At 47.7% G+C, this 23307-nt stretch overlaps 1 protein-coding gene across 9 annotated transcripts in view; it reads right to left on the reverse strand.

Moving 5' to 3' along the window:
- slc39a14 (solute carrier family 39 member 14) overlaps positions 1–18830 on the reverse strand; it is a 41635-nt gene extending 22805 nt beyond the window's left edge. For 3 of the 9 annotated variants that reach the window (XM_080217279.1, XM_080217283.1, XM_080217274.1), the window contains exons 1-4: positions 13365–13441; positions 4419–4642; positions 3204–3325; positions 1708–1954 (exon numbers count right to left, since the gene is read on the reverse strand). In XM_080217279.1, coding sequence (XP_080073405.1) covers positions 1708–1953 — 246 coding nt within the window. In that variant the 5' untranslated portion in view covers position 1954; positions 3204–3325; positions 4419–4642; positions 13365–13441. Of the gene's footprint in view, positions 1–1707; positions 1955–3203; positions 3326–4418; positions 4643–7635; positions 7656–13364; positions 13442–17869; positions 17891–18025; positions 18110–18728 lie in introns of those variants that run through there. The other 6 variants (XM_080217278.1, XM_080217277.1, XM_080217280.1 and 3 more) reach the window with 6 other exon arrangements.
- Between the last annotated feature and the right edge of the window lie 4477 nt (positions 18831–23307).

The following is a 23307-nucleotide window of genomic DNA, read 5'->3' on the forward strand; positions in this document are numbered from 1 at the left end:
TTTGAACAGTAAAGGAATTAAGGGTTATGGTGAAGGGCTGGTAAGTGGAGTTGAGTTCACAAAAAGATCAGCCATAATCTTATTGAATGGCGAAGCAGGCTCGAGGGGCCAGATGGCCCGTGCTCCTAGTTCTTACGTTCTTCTGATTGTGGAGCAATAAAATGTGATGCTTTACACTTTGGTTTAACTTCCCAAGGTTATCTAATTGTAAAAGAGTGTTAAATTTTTTAAATATAATTTCTTGGGAACTTATCTCAGTTTGAATGGCAGTTTTCAAGAGTGAAGAAGAATGAAGACTCCCGAATTACTCCATTTCCTTGGTTTTCTTTCAACATTTTATTTTCATTTTCATTTTAAATTGCAAAGATTGGATGAAAGATAAATGCTGTGTAGGATGTGTGTTGGGAAACTTCCAATGGGTGTGCGTGTCTGTAATAAATAATTTATGTTGATTTTCTTTGTTGTGTTGCAAGCTTCAATGTTGTAATTTTTTTTCCATTCAATTGTGATCTTGCAACACTGAGTATAATATTCAGGATTGAGTTGGGGAGAAATTTCTTCACCCAAAGGATGGTGAATGTGTGGAATTCACTCCAACAGAATATAGTTGAGGCCAAAACATTGCCTGATTTCAAGAAGAAATTAGATATAGCTCTTGGGTCTAAATGGATCAAGGAATATGGGGATGGAAGCGGGGAGGAATCAAGATATTGCATTCGGTGATTAGCCATGATCAAAATGAATGGCGGAGCTGGCTCAAAGGGCTGAATGGCCTCCTCCTATTTCTAGTTTCTATGTTTTTAATGTGAGCAGTGAGCTGGATTAAAATGTAATTAGGAACCAGGCAAATGTTTGAATCTTCAATCTTGGATCTAATTGCTGGCCACAATTCCTGCTCAAAGCGAGGTAGAACAAAGATTGTGAAGGTTCCTTTGAACACAATGTTTCGAAAGCAGATGGAAAATTTAAAAAAAAAATCAAAGCATAGGTAAATTGGAAATAGTCCACACAAGAATCTGATGACATTATCAATAAGATTTTGGCCCCAGCAACTTTTATTTATGTAATACCTTGTCACTAAAAGTTACTCAAGGTATTTAACTGTGATGATTTATCAGATAAGACCTGATATCAGGAATCAGGGTTGACGCCAAAAGCTTAGTGAAAGCAGGATGTTTTGAAGAGTATTTCAACAAAAGAAATATTGAAAGAGCGGCTGAGAGAAGGAATTGCAGAGCTCAGAACAAAGAAAATTACAGCACAGGAATCGGCCCTTTGGCCCACCAAACCGACCATGCTGCCCGACTCAACTAAAACCCCCATCCTTCCGGGGACCATATCCCTCCATTCCCATCCTATTCATTTATTTGTCCAGATGCCCCCAAAAACTCTCTATTGTGTCTGCTTCCACTACTTCCCCGGGCAGCAAGTTATAGCTGATTGCCAATGGTGGAGTGATTAGAATTGGGGATACTCAAATCAGGAGGGCTCCTAAATCTGTGGGGCTGGAGAAGGTTAGGATAGTGACAAAGATAGGGAAAGGATGACCCCACAGAAAGATTGAAAATGGGGCATTGGTTAACATGGAGGCGGTGTAGATTGGCAAGGTCAAAGGTTATGGGGGAATGGGATTTGGTGCAGGTTTGGAGAGAAGGCAGGAGATGAGATGAGGATGAGGGAATGGACAAGAAGCAGTTGAGTCCTGACCTTGGAAAGGTTAGCAGTGCCCAGATCTGTTGGTATCTTGGCGTTCCCCACACCCACATCCAGCCGGTTAAGGAGTGCCTTCAGCTGATGGAGCACCAGGACCTCATTGTCCCCGTAACGGTCCAGAAGGTCATGGAGAAAAGCCATGGGCAACGCAGTCACATTGGCCTCTGCTCTGGCCGCTGGCAGTGGGAGCCAGAGCACAAAGACCAGCCACAGGTTGTGATGGTCAGGCCAAAGCCACATCCTGAGAAAAGACAGAAAGCCAGATATGAACACACTGCGATTGGACTGGGCCAATAATCTTAGAGTGAGATCTCTGCTCAACATCAGTCAACAGAGTAACTCTTCCTGACACAGAGAACAACAGCTAAACTTGCAAAGAGATCTTTAGTGGCTGCAAGGTGTAAAGACACCATGACATTCGACACAGGAATGAAAATGGTGACAGAAAGTGTGACCCACGTTTGAGATTAAAGGAAGTTTGAGGAAGGAAATAGAAATACCACACGGAACTTCCATCATGCCCTTCAAACCACAAAATAGTCCTCCCCAAGACTGTTTCATCAATATTGAGGAATTGTGGTCACAATGTAACAGAATGCGTTTGCGCACAGCAAGATCCCACAGGCAGCAATGTGACAATGGCCCGGATCAGCTGCTTTGTGACATTAGCTGAGGGATGAATCTTCGTGAGGGCACTGATGAAAACTTGCCTGTTCTTCATGCTGTGGGATCTTATATATTCACCTCAGAGGACAGATTGACTATGCCATCCGAGAGGCAGCGGCTCCAATATCGCAGCTGTCCTGGGGGAACGTTTTTGTACTTCCACCTCTGCTCCAAGCCTTGGCTGAGAACTCGCTGACCCTGACTTGTAAATGAGAAACTTCAGGGGGAAATTGAGATAATAAGCAGAACTCCCAGTGCAGTTCTGAGGATCAGTACTGAGGGAGTGCCGCACTGTCAGAGGGTCAGTACTGAGGGAATGCCCCAGCCCATAACCTCATGCATTTACCCTTGCTAAGCCCCTGACACTGAGGGTCAATTTAGCACGGCCAATGCACCGAACCCACACACCTTTCAGATTGTGGGAGGGAACTGGAGCACCCGGAAGAAACTCACACCGACATGGGGAGATTGTGCAAACTCTGCACAGACAGTGACCCAAGCCGGGAATCGAACCCAGGTCCCTGGTGCTGTGAGGCAGCAGTGCCAACCACTGTGCCGCCCCACAGAATGACATTGCTCTGTGCTTCCCCCCATCCCTCCGACATTACCATCCCTAAGCTTTTTAACTGATAACTAGTTGCATGTGTGGGTCTAATTGTGACCGTCTCTATCACATTGCCCTGAGGAGGGGAAAGCAAAGGCTGAGGGGTGAAGGAGATCCCAGGCTGACCTCTCCAGGTATGTCCGAACTCAAGCTCACACCCCAGTGGTACAAGCTGTGGCTAAAGCTTCAAAGGATTGGGACATCGGAACTGATACCTCACCTCTGATCAGGTCAGGACGTCCAAAAGTGACGGACAGCAAATCGAGTCCCTTTGGATGAGCTGTCACGGAGTCGGGCGCTGAGCTTCTTGGCGGCTGTTGGACTGTTTCACACTCTGTTCTCCTAAACGTGGGAAAATAACACAATTTACAGAGCCAGCATTGAGCCTGTTTTGGAAAAAGTACTTTGTGATGTTGACTGGCCCAGATCCGTATCGAGGAATGATGTGATCTGGCCAGCAACTTACAGCTGGGTTCAGTTCAACAGCACCCGGCTTCACTGAAGGCAGCAGACGTCCCTGAACTCCTGTGCTGTCAAGGGGAACTGAGCTGATAAAGGGAACACTTTGCTCGGCTATTTGTTTCCACTTTAGCTGTTTGCTTTCCTGCAGCAGATAGGTGGGAACATTTCTCTTCCATCACCAATCATGTGCATCAGTATCAACTCCTGTACATGTAGACAGAGCTTCACTCTGTATCTAACCCTGTGTTGTACCTGTCCTGCGAGTGTTTGATGGGGAACAGTGTAGAGGGAGCTTTACCCTCTATCTAACCCTGTGTTGTACCTGTCCTGCGAGTGTTTGATGGGGAACAGTGTAGAGGGAGCTTTACCCTGTATCTCACCCCATGCTGTACCTGTCCTGCGAGTGTTTGATGGGGACAGTGTAGAGTCACAGAGGTTTACGGCATGGGAACAGGTCCTTTGGCCTGCTGCCCTTTTTTTTAAATCCCGAAGCTTGTCCCAACTGCCTGCATTTGGCCCATATCCCTTTATATCTACCTTACCCATGTGACTGTAAATGCTTTTTAAAAAGACAAAATTGTACCCACCTCTTCAACTACCTCTAACAGCTTGTTCCAGACGCTTGCCATCCTCCGTGTGAAATAAAATTGCCCCTCTGGACACTTTTATATCTCTCTCCTCTCAACTTAAACCTATACCCTCTGGTTTTAGACTCCCCTGCCTTTGGGAAACTATATTGACTATCTAATTAATCTGTGCCCCCCATTATTTGACAGGTCTCTATAAGATCACCCCTCAGCCTCCTACACTCCAGCGAGAAAAAGTCCCAGTCTATCCAGCCTCCCCTTATAACTCAAATCACCAAGCCCAGTAGCACCCTTGTAATCTTTTCTGCGCTCTCTCTAGCTTAATATCCTTTCTTTCTGTAATAGTGTGACCAGAACTGGACACAGTATTCCACGAGTGTGCTTACCAATATCTTGTACAACTTCAGCAAGACGTCTCAACTCCTGTATTCAATGTTGTGACCAAAAGCTTCACTGAAAGGATTGGGACATCGGAACTGATACCTCACCTCTGACCAGGTCAGGACGTCCCACAGTGATGGACAGCGAATCGAGTTCTTTCGGATGAGCTGTCACGGAGTCAGGTGCTGAGCTTCATTGCGGCTGTTGGAATATTTCACACTCTGTTCTCCTAAACGTGGGAAAATAACATAATTTACAGAGCCAGCATTGAGCATGTTTTGGAAAAAATACTTTGTAACATCGACTGGCTCAGACCCGTATCAAAAAATGATGTCCACGTGTAGAGGGAGCTTTACTCTATATCGAACCCCGTGCTGTACCTATTCTGGGAGCGTTTGATGGGGGACAGTGTAGAGGGAGCTTTACTCTGCATCTGACCCCGTGCTGTACCTGTTCTGGGAGTGTTTGATGGGGACAGTGTAGAAGCAGCTTTGCCCTGTTGAGAATACTTGGCACTGCAGGACCTGACATTGAGTAGAGCACATTGTTCAGTGTGAGTGTTGAAGTGTTTAGCACATAGCTGTGGGGAGAGTGGGGTGGGGTGTCAGTCTGACAGTTGAGTTGATCTTGGCTCAACATTTGGCAGATTGTCTGGTTCTCATGATGTCCAAGAGGGCAGGTCAACATGATCCCTTGGCTGGTCACTGCTTTAAATCATCTGAAAATAAACATCCAACAACTTGTGTAGAGGGTGTGAATGCTGTATCAGAGCCTAGTTCAGGGAGTGCTGACTGTCCCCGAGTACCCAGTCCAAGAGGAGCTGGGTGTCTAAGGGTGTCATGTCCAAAGGGTGCTCACACTCTTCCTGGGTTCCTGGACTCCAGTACCAGACCTGCCATTGGAAGATGAGGGAGCCAATGATTTTAAGCGCTCTGGTGTGTCACATCAGAACAAAGAGCAAAGGAAATTACAGCACAGGAACAGGCCCTTCAGCCCTCCAAGGCTGCACTGACCATGCTGCCCAACAGAACAAAAACCCCCTACCCTTCTGGGGACCACATCTCTCTATTCCCATCCTATTCATGTATTTGTCCCTTAAAACTCATTCCCGTATCCACATCCACTTCCACTACCTCCCCCAGCAACGAGTTCCAGGCACCCACCACCCTGTGTAAAAAAATCTTCCTCATACATCTGCTTTAAACCTTGCCCCTCGCACCTTCAACCTGTGCCGCCTAGTAACTGACTCTTCCACCCTGGGAAAAAGCTTCTGACTATCCATTCTGTCCATGCCTCTCATAATCTTGTAAACTTCTATCAAGTCGTCTTTCAACAAATCAAGTTTCTCCAACCTCTCCTCATAGCTCCTGCCCTCCATACCAGGCAACATCCTGGTAAATCTTTTCTGCATCCTCTCCAAAGCTTCCACATCTTTCTGGTAGTGTGGCGACCAGAATTGAACACTATATTCCAAGTGCGGCCTAAGGTTCTATAAAGCTGCAACATGACTTGCCAATTCCTAAACTCAATGTCCAGGCCATAAAGGCAAGCATGCCGTATGCGTTCTTGACTACCTTCTCCACCTGCATTGCCACTTTTAGTGACCTGTGTACCTGTACACCCAGATCCCTTTGCCTATCAATACTCTTAAAGGGTTCTGCCTTTTCATGTCTATTTCATGTCTGCATTAGACCTTCCAAAATGCATTACCTCACATTTGTGCGCATTAAACTCCAACTGCCATCTCTCTGCCCAAGTCTCCAACTGATCTATATCCTGCTGAATCCTCGGATGGTCCTCATCGCTATCCACAAATCCACCAATCTTTATGTCGTCTGCAAACTTACTAATCAAACTAGTTATGTTTTCCTCCAAATCATTTATATATATTACAAAGAGCAATATTGAGTACTGATCCCTGAGGAACACCACTTGTCACAGCCCTCCATTCAGAAACATACCATTCCACTGCTACCCTGTGTCTTCTATGGCTGAGTCAGTTTTGTATCCAACTTGCCAGCTCACCTCTGATACCATGTGACTTCACCTTCTGTACCAGTCTGCCATGAGGGACCTTGTCAAAGGCTTTACTGAAGTCCATGTACACAATAACGTTGGTTAGACCGCATTTGGAGTACTGCATCCAGTTCTGGTCACCTTACTACCGGAAGGACGTGGAGTCTCTGGAAAGGGTGCAGAGGAGGTTTACCAGGATGTTGCCTGGCATGGAGGGGCTGGGTTACGAGGAAAGGTTGGAGAAACTGGGACTATTCTCCTTGGAAAGACGGAGATTGAGGGGGGACATGATAGAGGTATATAAGATACTGAAGGGAATAGGTAGAGTTAATAGTGAGAGACTGCTCCCTAGACTGGGTACAAACACGAGAGGTCATCATTTAAGGGTGAGGGGGGAGAGGTATAATTTGGAAGTGAGAGGAAGGTTCTTTACGCAGAGAGTTGTGGGGGTATGGAACGCGCTACCGAGTAGGGTGGTGGAGGCAGGAACGTTGGACTCGTTTAAGGTTCAGTTAGATAGACACGAGTGAAACGAGGATGGAGGGTTATGGTAGGGGCTATTAAAGTAAGGTTAGAACCTCGGGAGACACCGGAAAAGCAGGCTTGTAAGATTAACGTTTTTGTCTTTTTATTCCGCAGGTGGAGGTCCACCTCGTGTCAAACGAGGGGCATGCACACGGTGGGTCGTGCGTGGGCTGCTCTTGGAAGTTCCGGGAGTGGCCTAGCACTTGGTGTTGGTGTGTGTGCTTGATCCTGGACCGGTAGACAGGCACCGCAACAGCTCGGTGACTAGCACTGCTAGCTGTGCAGATACATGGATTTGGGCCTGTGTCTGTGGGAGTTTGCGCGTTCTCCCTGTGGTTGCGTGGGTTTCCTCCGGGCGCTCCGGTTTCCTCCCACACCCCAAAGATGTGCTCTTAGGCTGATTGGTTTTACCAAATTGACACTATTCTCCCCTGAATCTGGCTAAGTTAGGGGTTCCATTCGTAGATATGCAGGGTAGAATAGGTGTAGGGTGATGCGGCGGCGCGGGCTCGTTGGGCCGAAGGGCCTGTTTCCCGTGCTGGGTTGTTCTTTGTTCTTAATATCCACTGCCCGACCCTCATCAATCATCTTCGTCACTTCCTCAAAAAACTCGATCAAGTTCGTGAGACATGACCTCCCCTTCACAAAACCATATTGTCTCTCACTAATACATCCACTTACTTCCAAGTGGGAATAAATCCTGTCTCGAAGAATCCTCTCGAATCATTTCCCCACCACTGATGTAAGGCTCACCAGCCTGAAATTACCTGGATTATTCTTGCTACCTTTCTTAAATAAAGGAACAACATTGGCTATTCTCGAATCCTCTAGGACCTCCCATGTAGCCGGTAAGGATGCAAAGATTTCTGTCAAGGCCTCAGCAATTTCCTCCCTTGCCTCTCTCAGTATTCTGAGGTATATCCCGTCAGGCCCAAGGGACTTATCTATCTTAATGTTCCTTAAGAACCCCAATATCTCCTCCTTTTTGACCTCAACATGACTCAAACTATCTACACATCCTTTCCCATACTCATCGTCTACCAAGTCCTTCTCTTTGGTGAATACTGTCACAAAGTACTCATTTAATACCTCGTCCATTTCCTCTGGCTCCACACGTAGATTCCCTCCCTTGTCCTTGATTGGGCCAACCCTCTCCCTGGCTACCCTCTTTTCTTTATACATGTATAAAAAACCTTGGGATTTTCCTTAATCTTCTGGCAATGCCTTTTCGTGACCAGTTTTAGCCCTCCTTACTTAAGTTACTTTCTCCTTTCCTTGTATTCCACATTTGCTTCATGTGTTCTCAGTCTCCTACCTTTGACAAATGCTTCCTTTTTCTCTTTGACTCTGGTCACAATATTTCTCGTTATCCAAGGTTCCCAAAACTTGCCATCCTCATCCTTCATCCTTACAGGAATGTGCCATTCCTGAATCCCTATCAACTTACACTTGAAAGCCTCCCACATGCCAGATGCGAATTTGCCCTCAAACATCTTCCCCCAATCTTCAGTTCCTGCCTAATATTTTTAAAATTAGCCTTCCCCCAATTTAGTGCCTTTACTTAAGTACTACACTTTTCTTTATCCATCAGTACTTTAAAGCTTACTGAATTGTGGTCACTGTTCCCAAATTGCTCCCCTACTGAAACATTGACCACCTGGCTGGGCTCATTTCCCAATACCAGGTCCAGTATGGCCCCTTCCCTAGTTGAACGATCTACATACATCTACATCAGATAGCTAGCGGTCAGCAATGCTCAATCCTTCATGGCAGCATCATTCGCAGCTCCACAAGCTGCCCTTGGATCCAGTCACCATGTTTTGGGTTAAGACATGATTAAATTATTTGTCAATAAGATTTTCCCTGTGTAAAATTTGATAGTGCCTCTTCTGGAATCTTTGACGTTTAATCTAATTGCGACACTAATGTAGCCCATTGTAAACGCTGATCGTTACTGTATCGAGCACTCTGACACAGAGGAGAGTCCCCATGTTCGGGATATTTCAACCTATCGTTCAGCTGAGGCTCAGTTTCTGGCACTCAGACTTCTGGGTTGGAATATGCCAGATTCCAGTCCCACTTCAGAGATCTCCCTCTATAATCCAGTGCTGAGGGAGCGCCGCACTGCCAGAGCGTCAGTGCTGAGGGAGCGCCGCACTGCCAGAGCGTCAGTGCTGAGGGAGCGCCGCACTGCCAGAGCGTCAGTGCTGAGGGAGCGCCGCACTGCCAGAGCGTCAGTGCTGAGGGAGCGCCGCACTGCCAGAGCGTCAGTGCTGAGGGAGCGCCGCACTGCCAGAGCGTCAGTGCTGAGGGAGCGCCGCACTGCCAGAGCGTCAGTGCTGAGGGAGCGCCGCACTGCCAGAGCGTCAGTGCTGAGGGAGCGCCGCACTGCCAGAGCGTCAGTGCTGAGGGAGCGCCGCACTGCCAGAGCGTCAGTGCTGAGGGAGCGCCGCACTGCCAGAGCGTCAGTGCTGAGGGAGCGCCGCACTGCCAGAGCGTCAGTGCTGAGGGAGCGCCGCACTGCCAGAGCGTCAGTGCTGAGGGAGCGCCGCACTGCCAGAGCGTCAGTGCTGAGGGAGCGCCGCACTGCCAGAGCGTCAGTGCTGAGGGAGCGCCGCACTGCCAGAGCGTCAGTGCTGAGGGAGCGCCGCACTGCCAGAGCGTCAGTGCTGAGGGAGCGCCGCACTGCCAGAGCGTCAGTGCTGAGGGAGCGCCGCACTGCCAGAGCGTCAGTGCTGAGGGAGCGCCGCACTGCCAGAGCGTCAGTGCTGAGGGAGCGCCGCACTGCCAGAGCGTCAGTGCTGAGGGAGCGCCGCACTGCCAGAGCGTCAGTGCTGAGGGAGCGCCGCACTGCCAGAGCGTCAGTGCTGAGGGAGCGCCGCACTGCCAGAGCGTCAGTGCTGAGGGAGCGCCGCACTGCCAGAGCGTCAGTGCTGAGGGAGCGCCGCACTGCCAGAGCGTCAGTGCTGAGGGAGCGCCGCACTGCCAGAGCGTCAGTGCTGAGGGAGCGCCGCACTGCCAGAGCGTCAGTGCTGAGGGAGCGCCGCACTGCCAGAGCGTCAGTGCTGAGGGAGCGCCGCACTGCCAGAGCGTCAGTGCTGAGGGAGCGCCGCACTGCCAGAGCGTCAGTGCTGAGGGAGCGCCGCACTGCCAGAGCGTCAGTGCTGAGGGAGCGCCGCACTGCCAGAGCGTCAGTGCTGAGGGAGCGCCGCACTGCCAGAGCGTCAGTGCTGAGGGAGCGCCGCACTGCCAGAGCGTCAGTGCTGAGGGAGCGCCGCACTGCCAGAGCGTCAGTGCTGAGGGAGCGCCGCACTGCCAGAGCGTCAGTGCTGAGGGAGCGCCGCACTGCCAGAGCGTCAGTGCTGAGGGAGCGCCGCACTGCCAGAGGGTCAGTGCTGAGGGAGCGCCGCACTGCCAGAGGGTCAGTCCTTCAGATGAAATGTGAAAAGGAGACCGTCTTTATGGTTTCATGTAGACACAAATGGTCCAAAAGTATCAAGACCAATGCTGACCTGCCAATCTATCAATGCCACTGCAGTTTGGGTCTGTTGTTGTATAACACTGGGGACAGTACTGGTGGGGACAGGTCTGTTACTGTATTACACTGGGATATAGTACTAGTAGGGACGGGTTTGTCGCTGTATAACACTGTATAACGCTGGGATACAGTACTGGTGGGAACTGGTCTGACACTGTATAATACTGGGGTACACTACTGGTGGGGACTGGTCTGTCACTGTATAACACTGGAGTGCAGTATCAAGGGGGATAGGTCTGTCGCTATACAACACTGGGGTACTGTAATTGTGGGGACATGTCTGTCTTTGTATAACACTGGGGTACAGTATTGGTGGGCTGGGTCTGTCACTGTATAACTCTGGGGTACAGTGCTGGTGGAGATGGGTTTGTCACTGTACAAATCTGGGTACAGTACTGGTGTGGACAGGTCTATCACTGTATAACACTTGGATACAGTATTGGTGGGGACGGGTCTGTCGCTGTACAACACTGGGATACAGTATTGGTGGGGATGGGTCTGTCGCTGTATAACACTGGGATACAGAACTCAACTGGCATCAGCATGTTTGCTCTGACATGTTGCAATAAAGTATTAATCAGTTAGTGCTGGCCAGCTGCCTGATTTCCCGCTAGTCTGACAAATACCTGCTCCTTGCCCAAAAATTATCACTACGTAGCAGTGGTTTTAAAGCTTCTACAAACTGGACACTTGAAGAATTTCGCTCATTCTGGCTTCATTCAGTCCTGTCGCACATTGCGAAGTGATTCACAGGCATCGAGTCAGAGTGAAACAACTCACTGTTGTGTTGTGGGTGTCAGCCCAGTCAGTTGGCAGATCGCCAGATCCCACAGACATGGCCACGAGGCGAATGGATGCTTTTCCTCTTTGCAGCAATGTCGGCTGTGGGATAATTATATATATCTGAAGACTCTGTCACTTAATGTAAGCCAAGACTCTCAGTGCAGCACAGAGCAAGTGCTGCACAGTGTTTCCGAATGGGCCTTACACTAAGGCTCTGTCTGCTCTTTCAGCACAGAATGAGTGCTGCACAGTGTTTCCAAATGGGCCTTACACTAAGGCTCTGTCTGCTCTTTCAGCACAGAACGAGTGCTGCACGGTGTTTCCAAATGGGCCTTACACTCAGGCCACGTCTGCTCTTTCAGAAGAGTGTAAAAGATCCCACAACCCCACTGGAAGATTCCTACCTCCGAGTCAATTTGCATCCTTCAAACAGCATTGCCTGGACAGATTATCTGTTCATTGTAATGTCTCTGTTTATGGGATCTTGCTCTGTACCAGATGACTGCAGCATTTTTTTACATTGTAACAGAGATTAAAGTATGAAAATTATTCACTGGCTGCAAAATTTTTCAGAATACATTTTCCGGTCAGAACTTTTCGCGAAAAAGCAAATCTCGTTTACAACATTTGTCTATATTTGTCACGGCTTGACCCCTGGGTCTGAAAGTGTCACATCGACAGCACTGACCCTTGTTCATACACCCACCCTTCACCTCTTCCCCCAGTGGGGAGACCACTCCAACTGCCCAGAAATAGTGCCTTGATTATCAGTATAATAACTCCAGGAGTCAGCTCACAGTGCTAAGGATCTGGGTTCAAATCCCGGCTCAGGTCACTATCTGTGCGGAGTCTGCACATTCTCCCTGTGTCTGCATGGGTTTCCTCCAGATGCTCTGGTTTCCTCCCCCAGTCCGAAAGATGTGCTGGTTAGCTGGATTGGCCGTGCTAAATTTTCTCTCAGTGTACCCAAACAGGGACCGGAATGTGGCAACGAGGGGATTTTCACAATAACTTCATTGCAGCGTAATGTAAGCCTACCTGTAACACTAATAAATAAAATAACATCTAATAATAAAAAGAAACAGTGCTTAGTTGCACAAACTAAAGCAAAAACCACAAGCCCATGGTGAACACAAACAAGATCCAGCCAGGATGATGAAACAATGGACCCACTCAGGGGCTTGCTTTATACAGAGCTCGGTATCCAAGTTCCACCTGCTGAGTTAATTACCAATCACCAGGGAGCTCGTATTCTCCACATCAGACAGGGAAGTCAATCATTAATTCCCCCATGCAAGTCCTGGGGATTATCACATTCATCAACAGCTTCCATGGAGAAAGAAGTTTTAAAGTTTATTTATTCATGTCATAGGTAGGCTTACGTTAACACTGCAATGAAGTTAGTGTGAAATTCCCCTAGTCGCCACACTCATCGCCTGTTTGGATAGACTGAGGGAGAATTTAGCGTGGCCAATGCACCTGACCAGCACATCTTTTGGACTGTGGGAGGAAGCTGGAGCACTGGGAGGAAACCCACGCAGACACAGGGAGAACGTGCAGACTCCAAACAGACAGTGAGTGACCTGAGCCAGGAATCAAACCTAGGTTCCTGGTGAAGCAGCAATACTAACCACTGTGCCACCGTGCTGCCCAATTCGACTTGATGCAATAGGCCTGTTGGAAGTTGAAACTGAGTGTGTGCAGTGCCCATACCAAGCGGCTGAACTGTTTCCATAACAACATACCTGCAGGTGCCACTACACTATCAAGAGATAAGATCACCAGCTTCACAGTTGAAATGAAAAGCTTGGTCACAGGTTGAGAATTGTCCAAGGCTGAAAAGACTTCTTTGGAAAGAAGCCCTTTACCACCTGCATTGTATTTATTAACTGCACCCATCTGAGCAACGTATTTATTGAGGCAAATCATCAAGAATCCCTCACTGGAAAGGCATCCAGAGTCCATTAAAGTCTCGCAGGGCAGGTCTAGCCCTGGTTAGACAGAACATAAAGCTCCCTCTACACAGGGAAGGGCAGGACTGCATAGCGCATGAGGGAAGGAGAAAATAACAACTCAAATTGAAGCCTACCTTGCCATCACTTCAAGTGGAAACTGGTCGTTGTAAAGTGTAAAATGTAACAAGGGAAAAGGTAGATATCTGATCTGCAATGAAAGACAGCAGTGTGGCGTGAAAGATAGGAACCTTGCTTGAATAGGGACTGGAGAAATGGGGAAATTACATCAATCTCACATCTACATGCTGTCCCCGAGTGAAATACTGCTGAAAGCCAGCTCCACTTCTCCACAATCTCCTCCTGGTTCTGATCCACCATACCTCCTGGTTCTGATTGTGAGGAAGCTTATCCAGCATCCAGGCTCAATGAGCAATAGTTTCTTCTTGACTAAGTAATGGGAAGACTGAAACGATTGCCTTTATCCTGAACACAAGCTCCACATATTAACCACCAACACCACTCATCACCCTGGCAACTATCTCAGCCTGAATCAGAGAGTTGACAGAATCATTGGATTTATAAACCATCTCCCATGCCATGACTATTCCCACTGTCTATTCCAATCTATCCTGACTCCACTTCGTATTCACCCCTCCTGTCACTGAATCTCCATCTGTTCTCTCATTCCCTCCAGATTTGAATATTGCAACTTTCTCCTGAGCCTGTGCGTCATAAATTTGAGCTCAAATCCACATCGGGTCTTGTTGATTCATCACCCCAATCTTCACTGACCTGCATTCACTTCTGGGTAAAGGTATCCACTATCCTGTGCCATTATTTGCTCCTGGTTCAGCAATGCTTCCGTCTTTGAACTTTCACCCCTACATTCACATTGCCCCAGAGTTTCACAACTCTCCCTATTATTGTAATCTTCTCCAATCTTGCATCCTCATAGAGGTTTACAGCATGCAAACAGGCCCTGTGGCCAACTTGTCCAAGCTGCCCAGTTTTTACTGCTAAGCTAATCCCAACTTGGCCCATATCCCTCTATACCCATGTCACTGCTTAAACGCATTTTAAAAGACAAAATTGTACCTGCCTCGACTACTACCTTTGGCAGCTTGTTCCAGACAATCACCATCCTCTGTGTGAAAAACATTGCCCCTCTGGGCTCTCTATCACTCCCCTCTGATGCCTTACACATCCCTGATTTTAACTGCCCTCTAAGTGTCACTTACCTGATGAAGGAGCAGCCCCTAAAAAGCTAGTGGCATTTGCTACCAAATAAACCTGTTGGAATTTAACCTGGTGTTGTGAGGCTTCTTACTGTGTTTACTCCAGTCCAACGCCAGCATCTCCACATCATTTTAACTGCCCTGCCATTGGTGACTCTGTCTTCAACTTCCTGGGTTCTAACCTCTGGAACTGATTCCCTAAACTTACACACCTCTGTCCTTAAAATCCAAACCCTTTGGCCAATGACTTGTTCACCAGTCTAAATCCTCCTTCCCTGAATTGGTGTGAATTTTATCATCTGATATCACACTTGTGGGATGTTCTGAGACTCTGCAGGAGTTGGCACAAGTCCAGTAATCAGGAGTTGAACAATGTTAGACCTGAACCAGAGAGGTCCTGAGGCACAGAGGTTGCATTCCTACATCAGAAATTGGAGCTTCCGATGCCATTTCACGACTTGACTGCCAAGGAAGATGCATTCACAACGTGGCCAAATAGATCAGTTTGTAAATAATTCACTAACACCTGATGGCTGGTGGTAAAATCAAGTCAAGTCTGGGTCAGTCACACAGTCATGATGTGGAGATGTCGGTGTTGGACTGGGGCAAACTCAGTGAGAAGTCTCATAACACCATGTTAAAGTCCAACAGGTTTATTTGGTAGCAAATGCCACTAGCTTTCAGGGTTTGCCCCTTGGCCGGGTGAGTGGGCGTTCTGATCACAAACAGAGCATATAAAGGCACACATAGCTTACAGAATACTGATTAGAATGCGAGTCTTTTCTTGATTAGCTGTAAAGACTCTCATTCTAATCGGTATTCTGTAAACTGTGTGTGCCTTTATATGCCCTGTTTGCAATCAGAACTCCACACTCATCTAACCAAGGGGCAAACCCTGAAAGCTAATGGCGTTTACTACCAAATAAACCTATTGGACTTTAACCTAATGTTGTGAGACTTCTTACTCAGTCACACAGCACAAGGCAATGGCAAAGCACGGCAGAACATTGCCAAGTATAATCATAGGTCAATTCAATAAAAGTACATTTGTGCCAACACATTCTGACAGCATGGAAACTGAAGGTGGAAGAGACCTGTTTCCTTTAGCACCGTACCCCAATATTATAATGACAGAGCTGTCCCCATCGGTACTGTCCCCCAGTGTTATACAGTGACAGACCCGTCCCCACCAGTACTGTATCCCAGTGTTATACAGCGACTGACCTGGCCCCACCAGTACTGTACCCCAGTATTACAGTGGCAGACCCATCCCCAATCCTCAACTCCACTTAACCACCCGCTCACAATAATCCTTAATTCTTTACTGATCAAAAATTTACGTATCATTGCCTTAAAAACATTCAATGAGGTAGCCTCAACTGCTTCACTGGGCAGGGAATTCTAGAGATTCTTTGTGTGAAGAAGTTCGTCCTCAATTCAGTCCTAAATCTGCTCCCCTTTATTTTGAGGCCATGCCCCCTAGTTCTAGTTGCACCTGCCAGTGTAAACAATTTCCCTGCTTCGATTTTATCTATTCCTTTCATAATCTTACATGTTTCTAGAAGATCTCCCCTCATTTTTCTGAATTCCAATGAGTATAGCCCCAGTCCACTCAGTCTCTCCTCATAAACCAACCCTCTCCACTCCGGAATCAACCTAATAAATCTCCTCTGCAACCCCTCCAGTGCCAGTACTCAAAATGTTGGCTCTGTTCTCTCTCCACAGATGCTGTCAGACGTGCTGAGATTTTCCAGTATTTTCTGATTATTTTCTGGGACTGATAATCCCTTGATTTTGGTTTGGCTTGATTGGTTGTATGCTTTCCCCTTGTGATGTGCTTTGTTCCCAGAAACACGCTGCAGATTCCAGGGGCTGGCAACTTTAGGGCTGTGCAGAGAACACGGGACAGTTCAAAGAGCTCCAGGGAGCCACAGCATGGTGACACGCCAGGAGGTGGTTCAGCCCATTATGTCAGTGTTGTCTCTTTGCAAGACTTGTTCATCTGGTGCCACTCCCCAGCCTTCCTCCCGTCACTTTGCACATTTGTCCTTTTCAGAGAATATTCCAATTGCCTCCTGAATGCCTGGTTTAAAGCTGCTGCCATCACACTCAGACAGTACATTTTACATCCTGACTGCATAGCGAAAGGCTTTCCTCAGGTCGCCATTGCTGCTTTTGCTCGTCAGTGTCCTCTGGTCCTCCATTTCTCTCACAACGTTCATGCGTCGGACAGCGTGCAATGGTGAATGTCTGCCCAGTGTCCATCTCAATAACACCCACTGCAGAAAGGCAGTGATTAGGGTGTTGACAGACACTTGGAAATTGGGATGCAAGCCTTCAGATAACAACAGGCCAGAGAATGACTGCAAACAATAACCTTCAGTAACCTTGACAAAAGAACAAAACACCTCATCCATTCGCAACAGACAACAAGCCTCTCTCTTCTAACATTTATGTGCAGCCCACAACACAGGAGAGTAAATCTCCCCCTAAACTGTCCCCATTAAACACTCCCAGGACAGGTACAGCATGGGGTTAGATACAGAGTAAAGCTCCCTCTACACTGACCCCATCAAACACTCCCAGGACAGATACAGCACATGGTGAGATACAGAGTAAATCTCCCTCCATACTGTGCCCATCAAACACTCCCAGGACAGGTATAGCACGGGGTTAGATACACAGTAAAGCTCCTCCTATACTGTCCCCCACCAAACACTCCCAGGACAGGTACAGCACAGGGTTAGATACAGAGTAAAGCTCCCTCTACACTGTCCCCATCAAACACTCCCAGGACAGGTACAGCACAGGATTAGATACAGAGTGAAGCTCCCTGTACACTGTCCCCCATCAAACATTCCCAGGACAGGATCAGCATGCGGTTAGATACAGAGTAAAGCTCCCTTGACACTGTACCCGATCTAACACTCCCAGGATAGCGACAATAGGGATGACATGCATCATATCTTTGTGGGTCCATTTAGGAGCAGGAGTCGGCCATTCTGTTGGCTCCTCCAGTCTGCTCTGCCATTCAATAAGCTCATGGCTGATCTGTTTGGAACCTCAATACCAGTCTCGCATCTGCGCTCCCCTTAACCCTCAAATCCTGTGTCTATCAACAATCTGGAAACTTTGCCCTGCATATATTCAACAGAATACTGCTCCTGGGGAAGTGAATTGCTCAAAGTAATGGTCGCTTGAGAAAAATAAATTCTCATTTATCTTAAAAATAACCTCTTATTCTTAAACTGTGTCCCCTGATCCCAGTTTCCAGAACAGGTGGAAATTTCCTTCCCGTGTTTTACCTGATTAAATATCCTCAAAATCTTATATTTATACGTTACCTTAAATTTAGATATATATGTTATCTTTTAGATATATAATGTTATAATTTTACATGTTACCTTGTGCTTTTACATTTCCTCAAATAAAGAGACCAAAACTCCACACAGCTTTCCAGGTATGGTCTAACCACGGCCCTGTACAGCTTCCATTTTATATTCCATTCTCCTGGTTACAGACACCATCATCCCATTTCCCTACCAAATTGCTGAATGTACCTGCAGATTAGCCTATTGTGCTTGATGTACTTGGACACCCAGATCCCTCTGTTCCACCGACTGCCACACGCTCTCGCCACGAACATACACTGCCATCACTCTTTGATTTCTGATAGAGCAAACAAATGCACCTTTACCCCACCTCTCATTCCACCTCCAGATCAGACTTTCTGGCGCTGTCTATTGCTTTAATACAATACTGGAAGTTGAAATTCCAGTTACACGTTTCCAGGGTAAACAGAATCATTGGAAAGTAAGCTGAAAGCACAAAAAGGTGCAGGGAGAGCAGGTATTGCGGGACACCCAGTGTGGCTCCCCCTCTCTCAGTCTTCCTCTGTATTTGCCCCTTTCTCTGGCTGACCTTTTCCCTGTATTTCTCTGTCAGAGGCAGCTCCAAGGGACTGAATTTGCCCCTTTCTGCTCCTAATTCCAGTCTCCCCTCTCCTGATCCTCTCCCCCTTTGCCCCAGTTTGTCTCTCTCTCTCTGCCTGATCCTTTGGTCTAGTTTGTCTCTGTCTCTCTCTGCCTGATCCTTTGCCCCAGTTTCTTTTTCTCTCTCTCCCTGCCTGATCCTTTGCCCCAGTTTGTCTCTCTGCCTGATCCTTTGCCCCAGTCTGTCTCTCTCCCTCCTCTCCCTGTTGTGCCAGTTTCTGCGGCCGGCTTTGCTATGACTGAGGCCTCGCTGCTGCAGCTGTGTCTGTACCTCTGACAGCGCAGTGTCCCGGTGGGCTGCAGGGGTACCTGTATCTGTGCCTGGACCAGACCCGGCCTCTCTCCACTGAGATTCCGCTCCCGGGGATTCCCCCTCCGCCGATACAATGTGTCAGCTCCCGGCAATGTCACCGGAGCCGCGTCACCCAACCAATCACAGGTCGCCTGGCCAGTCCCGCCCCTTAAAGGGACACTACCCCCAAACTGGGTCCCATCTATTCAGATTGGACACCTCTCAACTAGCCACGCTGGGGAGTGCCTGGGAGTGCCCAGGCAGGAGGGCACAGGGACAGGGGTAGACCATGCAGCAACTTACATTTACAGCAAACTTATCAAACAAAATGTGAGGCCGGATACTGAAACCTGAAAGGCCTGGATAGAGTGGATGTGGAGGAATGTTTCCATTGGTAGGAGAGACTAGGATCCAAGGGCACAGTCTCAGAGTTGAGAGAAAACCCTTTAAAACAGAGGTGCGGAGGAATTTCTTCAACCACAGAGTGGCGAATCTGTGGAACTCTTTGTCGCTGAAGGCTGTGGAGGCCAGGTCATTGCGTGCCTTTCAGACAGAGATAGATAGTTTCTTGATTAATAAGAGGATCAGGAGTTCTGGGGAAAAGGCAGGAGAATGGGAATGAGAAAAATATCAGCCACGCTTGAATGGCGGAACAGACTCGATGGGGCAAATGGCCTAATTCTTTTTGTTCTTTTGTGGGACATGGGCGTCACTGGTTGGCCAGCATTTATTGCCCATCCCTACCTTGTTTGGAGGGCAATTGAGAGTCAACTACATTACTGTGGCTCTGTAGTCACATGTAGGCCAGATCACGTTAAGGATGGCAGATTTCCTTCCCTACAGGACATTAGTGAACCAGGTGGGATTTTCCGACAATCAACAATGGTTTCACGGTCATCAGTTGATTCCTAATTCTAGATTTTTTATTGAATTCAAATTCCACCATTGCCTGTGACAGATTCAACATTCGCTGAGTTTCTGGGTTAATTGTCTAGTGATAATACCACTAGGCCATCGCATTCTCCAAATTCTGTTCCAATATCGCTTATGGAGTCCTGTCAGGAGGTACTAGGTTAGTGAGCAAGCTCTCAGTTCAGGAGGGAGGTTCTAATGAGAGTCTCTCAGCAGAAGAAAAGGGTTGAGGTGTTTTGGGTGAGATTCTAGAGCAGGGTTGAATTCACAGCCATCCAATGGTGGACCAGTTACAATCAGAGGAAGCCCCAGATGGGAAAAGTGCAGAGATGGTGAATACGACAGGACTCGAAGAGGTCTCAGTGCAAGGAAAGGGGATAGACCATGGAAGGATTTGAGTTAGAGGATCGGAGTGCGAAAATCAATGTGCTGTTGGACCAGGAGCAAGTTAAGAAATGGGTAACAAAATTCAGAGCAGGTTGGTAAACAGATCACTGGAACAGTCAGGGAGATGCGAGTCAAGAGGAATTGCTGAGGACAGGGTAGGAAGGGTGATGCAGAAGCCAGGTCAAAGGGACAGTGCAGTCCAGCGCACAAGCTGCTTAAAAAGGTACTGCTGTCAATTCATGTCCCCAGCCAAACTCGCTCACAACGTTGGAATGTTAGTCATCTCCAAAGTGACAAGATCTTTCAGTCACAATGAAAACAATGCTGATGTTTGGCATTTCTGAAGGTCATGTGAATACCAGGAATTTCCCGATAATCATTTCGATCAATAATTGTCCTGGGGACTGTGAGCAGAAACTATTTAACCTGGCAGGAAGACTACTGAGGCAGGTTGAGCCAGTTTAACTCCTGGAGTCAGACTGTCTCAGGTTAACTGTACCGACTCAAATAAACGATCTGTAGACCATAAAATAAAAAGAGAAGAATGTGGAAAAACTCGGCAGGTTAGGCAGCATTCGTGGGCAGAAACAGGTAATGTTTCAGGTCTGTGACCCTGCCCCAGAATTGGGAAAGTTAAAAGGGGCTGATTTTGAGCTGTGGGTGAGGGTGCTCTTCTCAATAATAGAAAAGCAGCATTACTGCATTTGACAGAGGCATCAGCTTGGAGGGACAAAGCGCCTGTTCCTGTACTCTACTTTTCTTTGCTCATTTTCTAAAATAGTTTCTAATGCAATTTTAGTTTGGAAACTGTTGGCTTTCCCTCCAACATGCAGCAGAGCACAGAAGGAGGCCTTTCACCCCATGACGTCTGTATCTGTGAAAGAGCTATCCAGTTCATCCCAGTCTTCCCAGCATTTAAACAATTAAATTTTAAAAGCTTTTTTTGAAATGTTACCACCCTTCCAGACAGGACATCACAGATCGTAACATTGCACTGTGCAAAAAACAATTTCCTCCTCTGATTCTCTCAGTGAAAGTCAGGTGCCCACTGATTACTTACTGACCCACTTACCAGCAAAAACATTTTTCCTTCTTAAAACCCTTCATTTTAAAACCTCTATTAACTCACAGAAGAGAATCAGAGGATGGTTACAGGACATAAGAAAGTCATTCTGTGGCATCTTTGTCTGCTCTCTGCCTTGTGCTGGCAGCCCTGCAAAGTCATTCACTTCAAGCAATGATCCAATTTCCTTCTGAAGGTTGCCATGGGGGCGACATGATGGCACAGTGGTTAGCATTGCTGCCTCTCCGTGCCAGGGACCCGCATTTACACACAGCCCTGGGTAACTGTGTGGAGTTTGTATATTGTCTCCGTGTCTGTGTGGGTTTCCTCCAGGCGCTCAGGTTTCCGACCATATGTGTGGGTTGGATGGATTGGCCGTGGTTAGAAAAAAAATGCCCCTTAGTGTCCCAAGATGTGTTGGGATTTTTTTTTAATTCATTTGTGGGACATGGGCGTCACTGGCTGGCCAGCATTTATTGCCCATCCCGAGTTGTCCAAGGGCAGCTGCTAATCAAGCACATTGCTGTGACTCTGAAGTCACATGTAGGCCGAACTGGGTAAAGATAGCAAATTTCCTTCCCTAAAGGGCATCAGTCTGATAAATAGGTGGGGATAAGGTGGGGAGAAAATATGGGCAAGATACTCTGTCAGAGAGTTGGTATGGTCTCGAAGGGTTGAATGGTCTCTTTCTGCACTGTAGAGATTCTCTTATTGGGTCGCTCATCTCCACTGGTCAAAGGAGCAAGACTCATCCTTAGTCCCATTCTACTCAATCTTCTATATGGACAAAGTCCCTCATGGTAGGCTGGTAGAAAAGGTTAAGGCGCATGGGATACGAGGTCAGGTAGCTAGGTGGATTGAGAACTGGCTGGGTAATAGGAGACAGAGGGTAGTAGTGGAGGGGACTTTGTCCGGCTGGAGGCCAGTGACCAGTGGTGTGCCGTAGGGCTCAGTACTGGGACCTCTCCTCTTTGTAGTCTACATAAATGACTTGGAAGAGAGCGTAGGTGGTGCGATCAGCAAGTTTGCTGATGACACCACGATGGCAGGGTTGGCGGGTACCGAAGTGGATTGTGAGGTGATACAACAAGATATAGATAGGTTGGTGCAGTGGGCAGATAGGTGGCAGATGGAATTTAATCCTGACAAATGCGAGGTTATGCATTTTGGAAGGAATAATGTAGAGAGGAGCTATGTGATTAAAGGTAGACAAATTAGGAGTATAGAAACACAGAGGGACCTGGGAGTGCAGGTTCACAAATCCATGAAGGTTGCAACACAAGTGGAGAATGTTGTCAGGAAGGCTTATGGAATGCTAGCCTTTATAGGAAGGGGGATAGAGTTTAAAAGCTGCCGTCTAATGCTTCAGTTGTATAGAACGTTGGTTAGACCGCATTTGGAGTACTGCGTCCAGTTCTGGTCACCTTACTACCGGAAGGACGTGGAGTCTCTGGAAAGGATGCAGAGGAGGTTTACCAGGATGTTGCCTGGCATGGAGGGGCTGGGGTACGAGGAAAGGTTGGAGAAACTGGGACTGTTCTCCTTGGAAAGACGGAGATTGAGGGGGGACATGATAGAGGTATATAAGATACTGAAGGGAATAGACAGAGTCAATAGTGAGAGACTGCTTCCTAGATTGGTAACAAATACAAGAGGACATGATTTAAGGGTGAGGGGGGAGAGATATAATTTGGATATGAGAGGAAGGTTCTTTACACAGAGAGTTGTGGGGGTATGGAACGCGCTACTGAGTAGGGTGGTGCAGGCGGGAACATTGGACTCGTTTAAGGTTCAGTTAGATAGGCACATGAGTGAAACGAGGATGGAGGGTTATGATAGGGGTATTAAATAAGGGTTAGAACCTCGGGAGAGACCGGAAAGGCAGGCTTGTGATTCACGTTTTTGTCTTTTATTCCGCAGGTGGAGGTCCACCTCGTTGTCAAATGAGGGGCATGCACACGGTGGGTCGTGCGTGGGCTACTCTTGGAGGTTCCAGGAGTGGCCTAGTACTTCGTGTCGGTGTGTGTGCTTGATCCTGGACCGGTAGAAGGGCGCCGCAACAGCTCGGTGACTAGCACTGCTAGCTGTGCAGATAAATGGATTTGGGCCTGTGTCTGTGGGAGTTTGTGCATTCTCCCTGTGGATGCGTGGGTTTCCTCCGGGCGCTCCGGTTTCCTCCCACACCCCAAAGATGTG

The sequence above is a fragment of the Carcharhinus amblyrhynchos genome, chromosome 34 (assembly GCF_965287045.1).
Source record: "Carcharhinus amblyrhynchos chromosome 34, sCarAmb.v2.hapA, whole genome shotgun sequence".
In the NCBI taxonomy this organism is placed as follows: domain Eukaryota; kingdom Metazoa; phylum Chordata; class Chondrichthyes; order Carcharhiniformes; family Carcharhinidae; genus Carcharhinus; species Carcharhinus amblyrhynchos.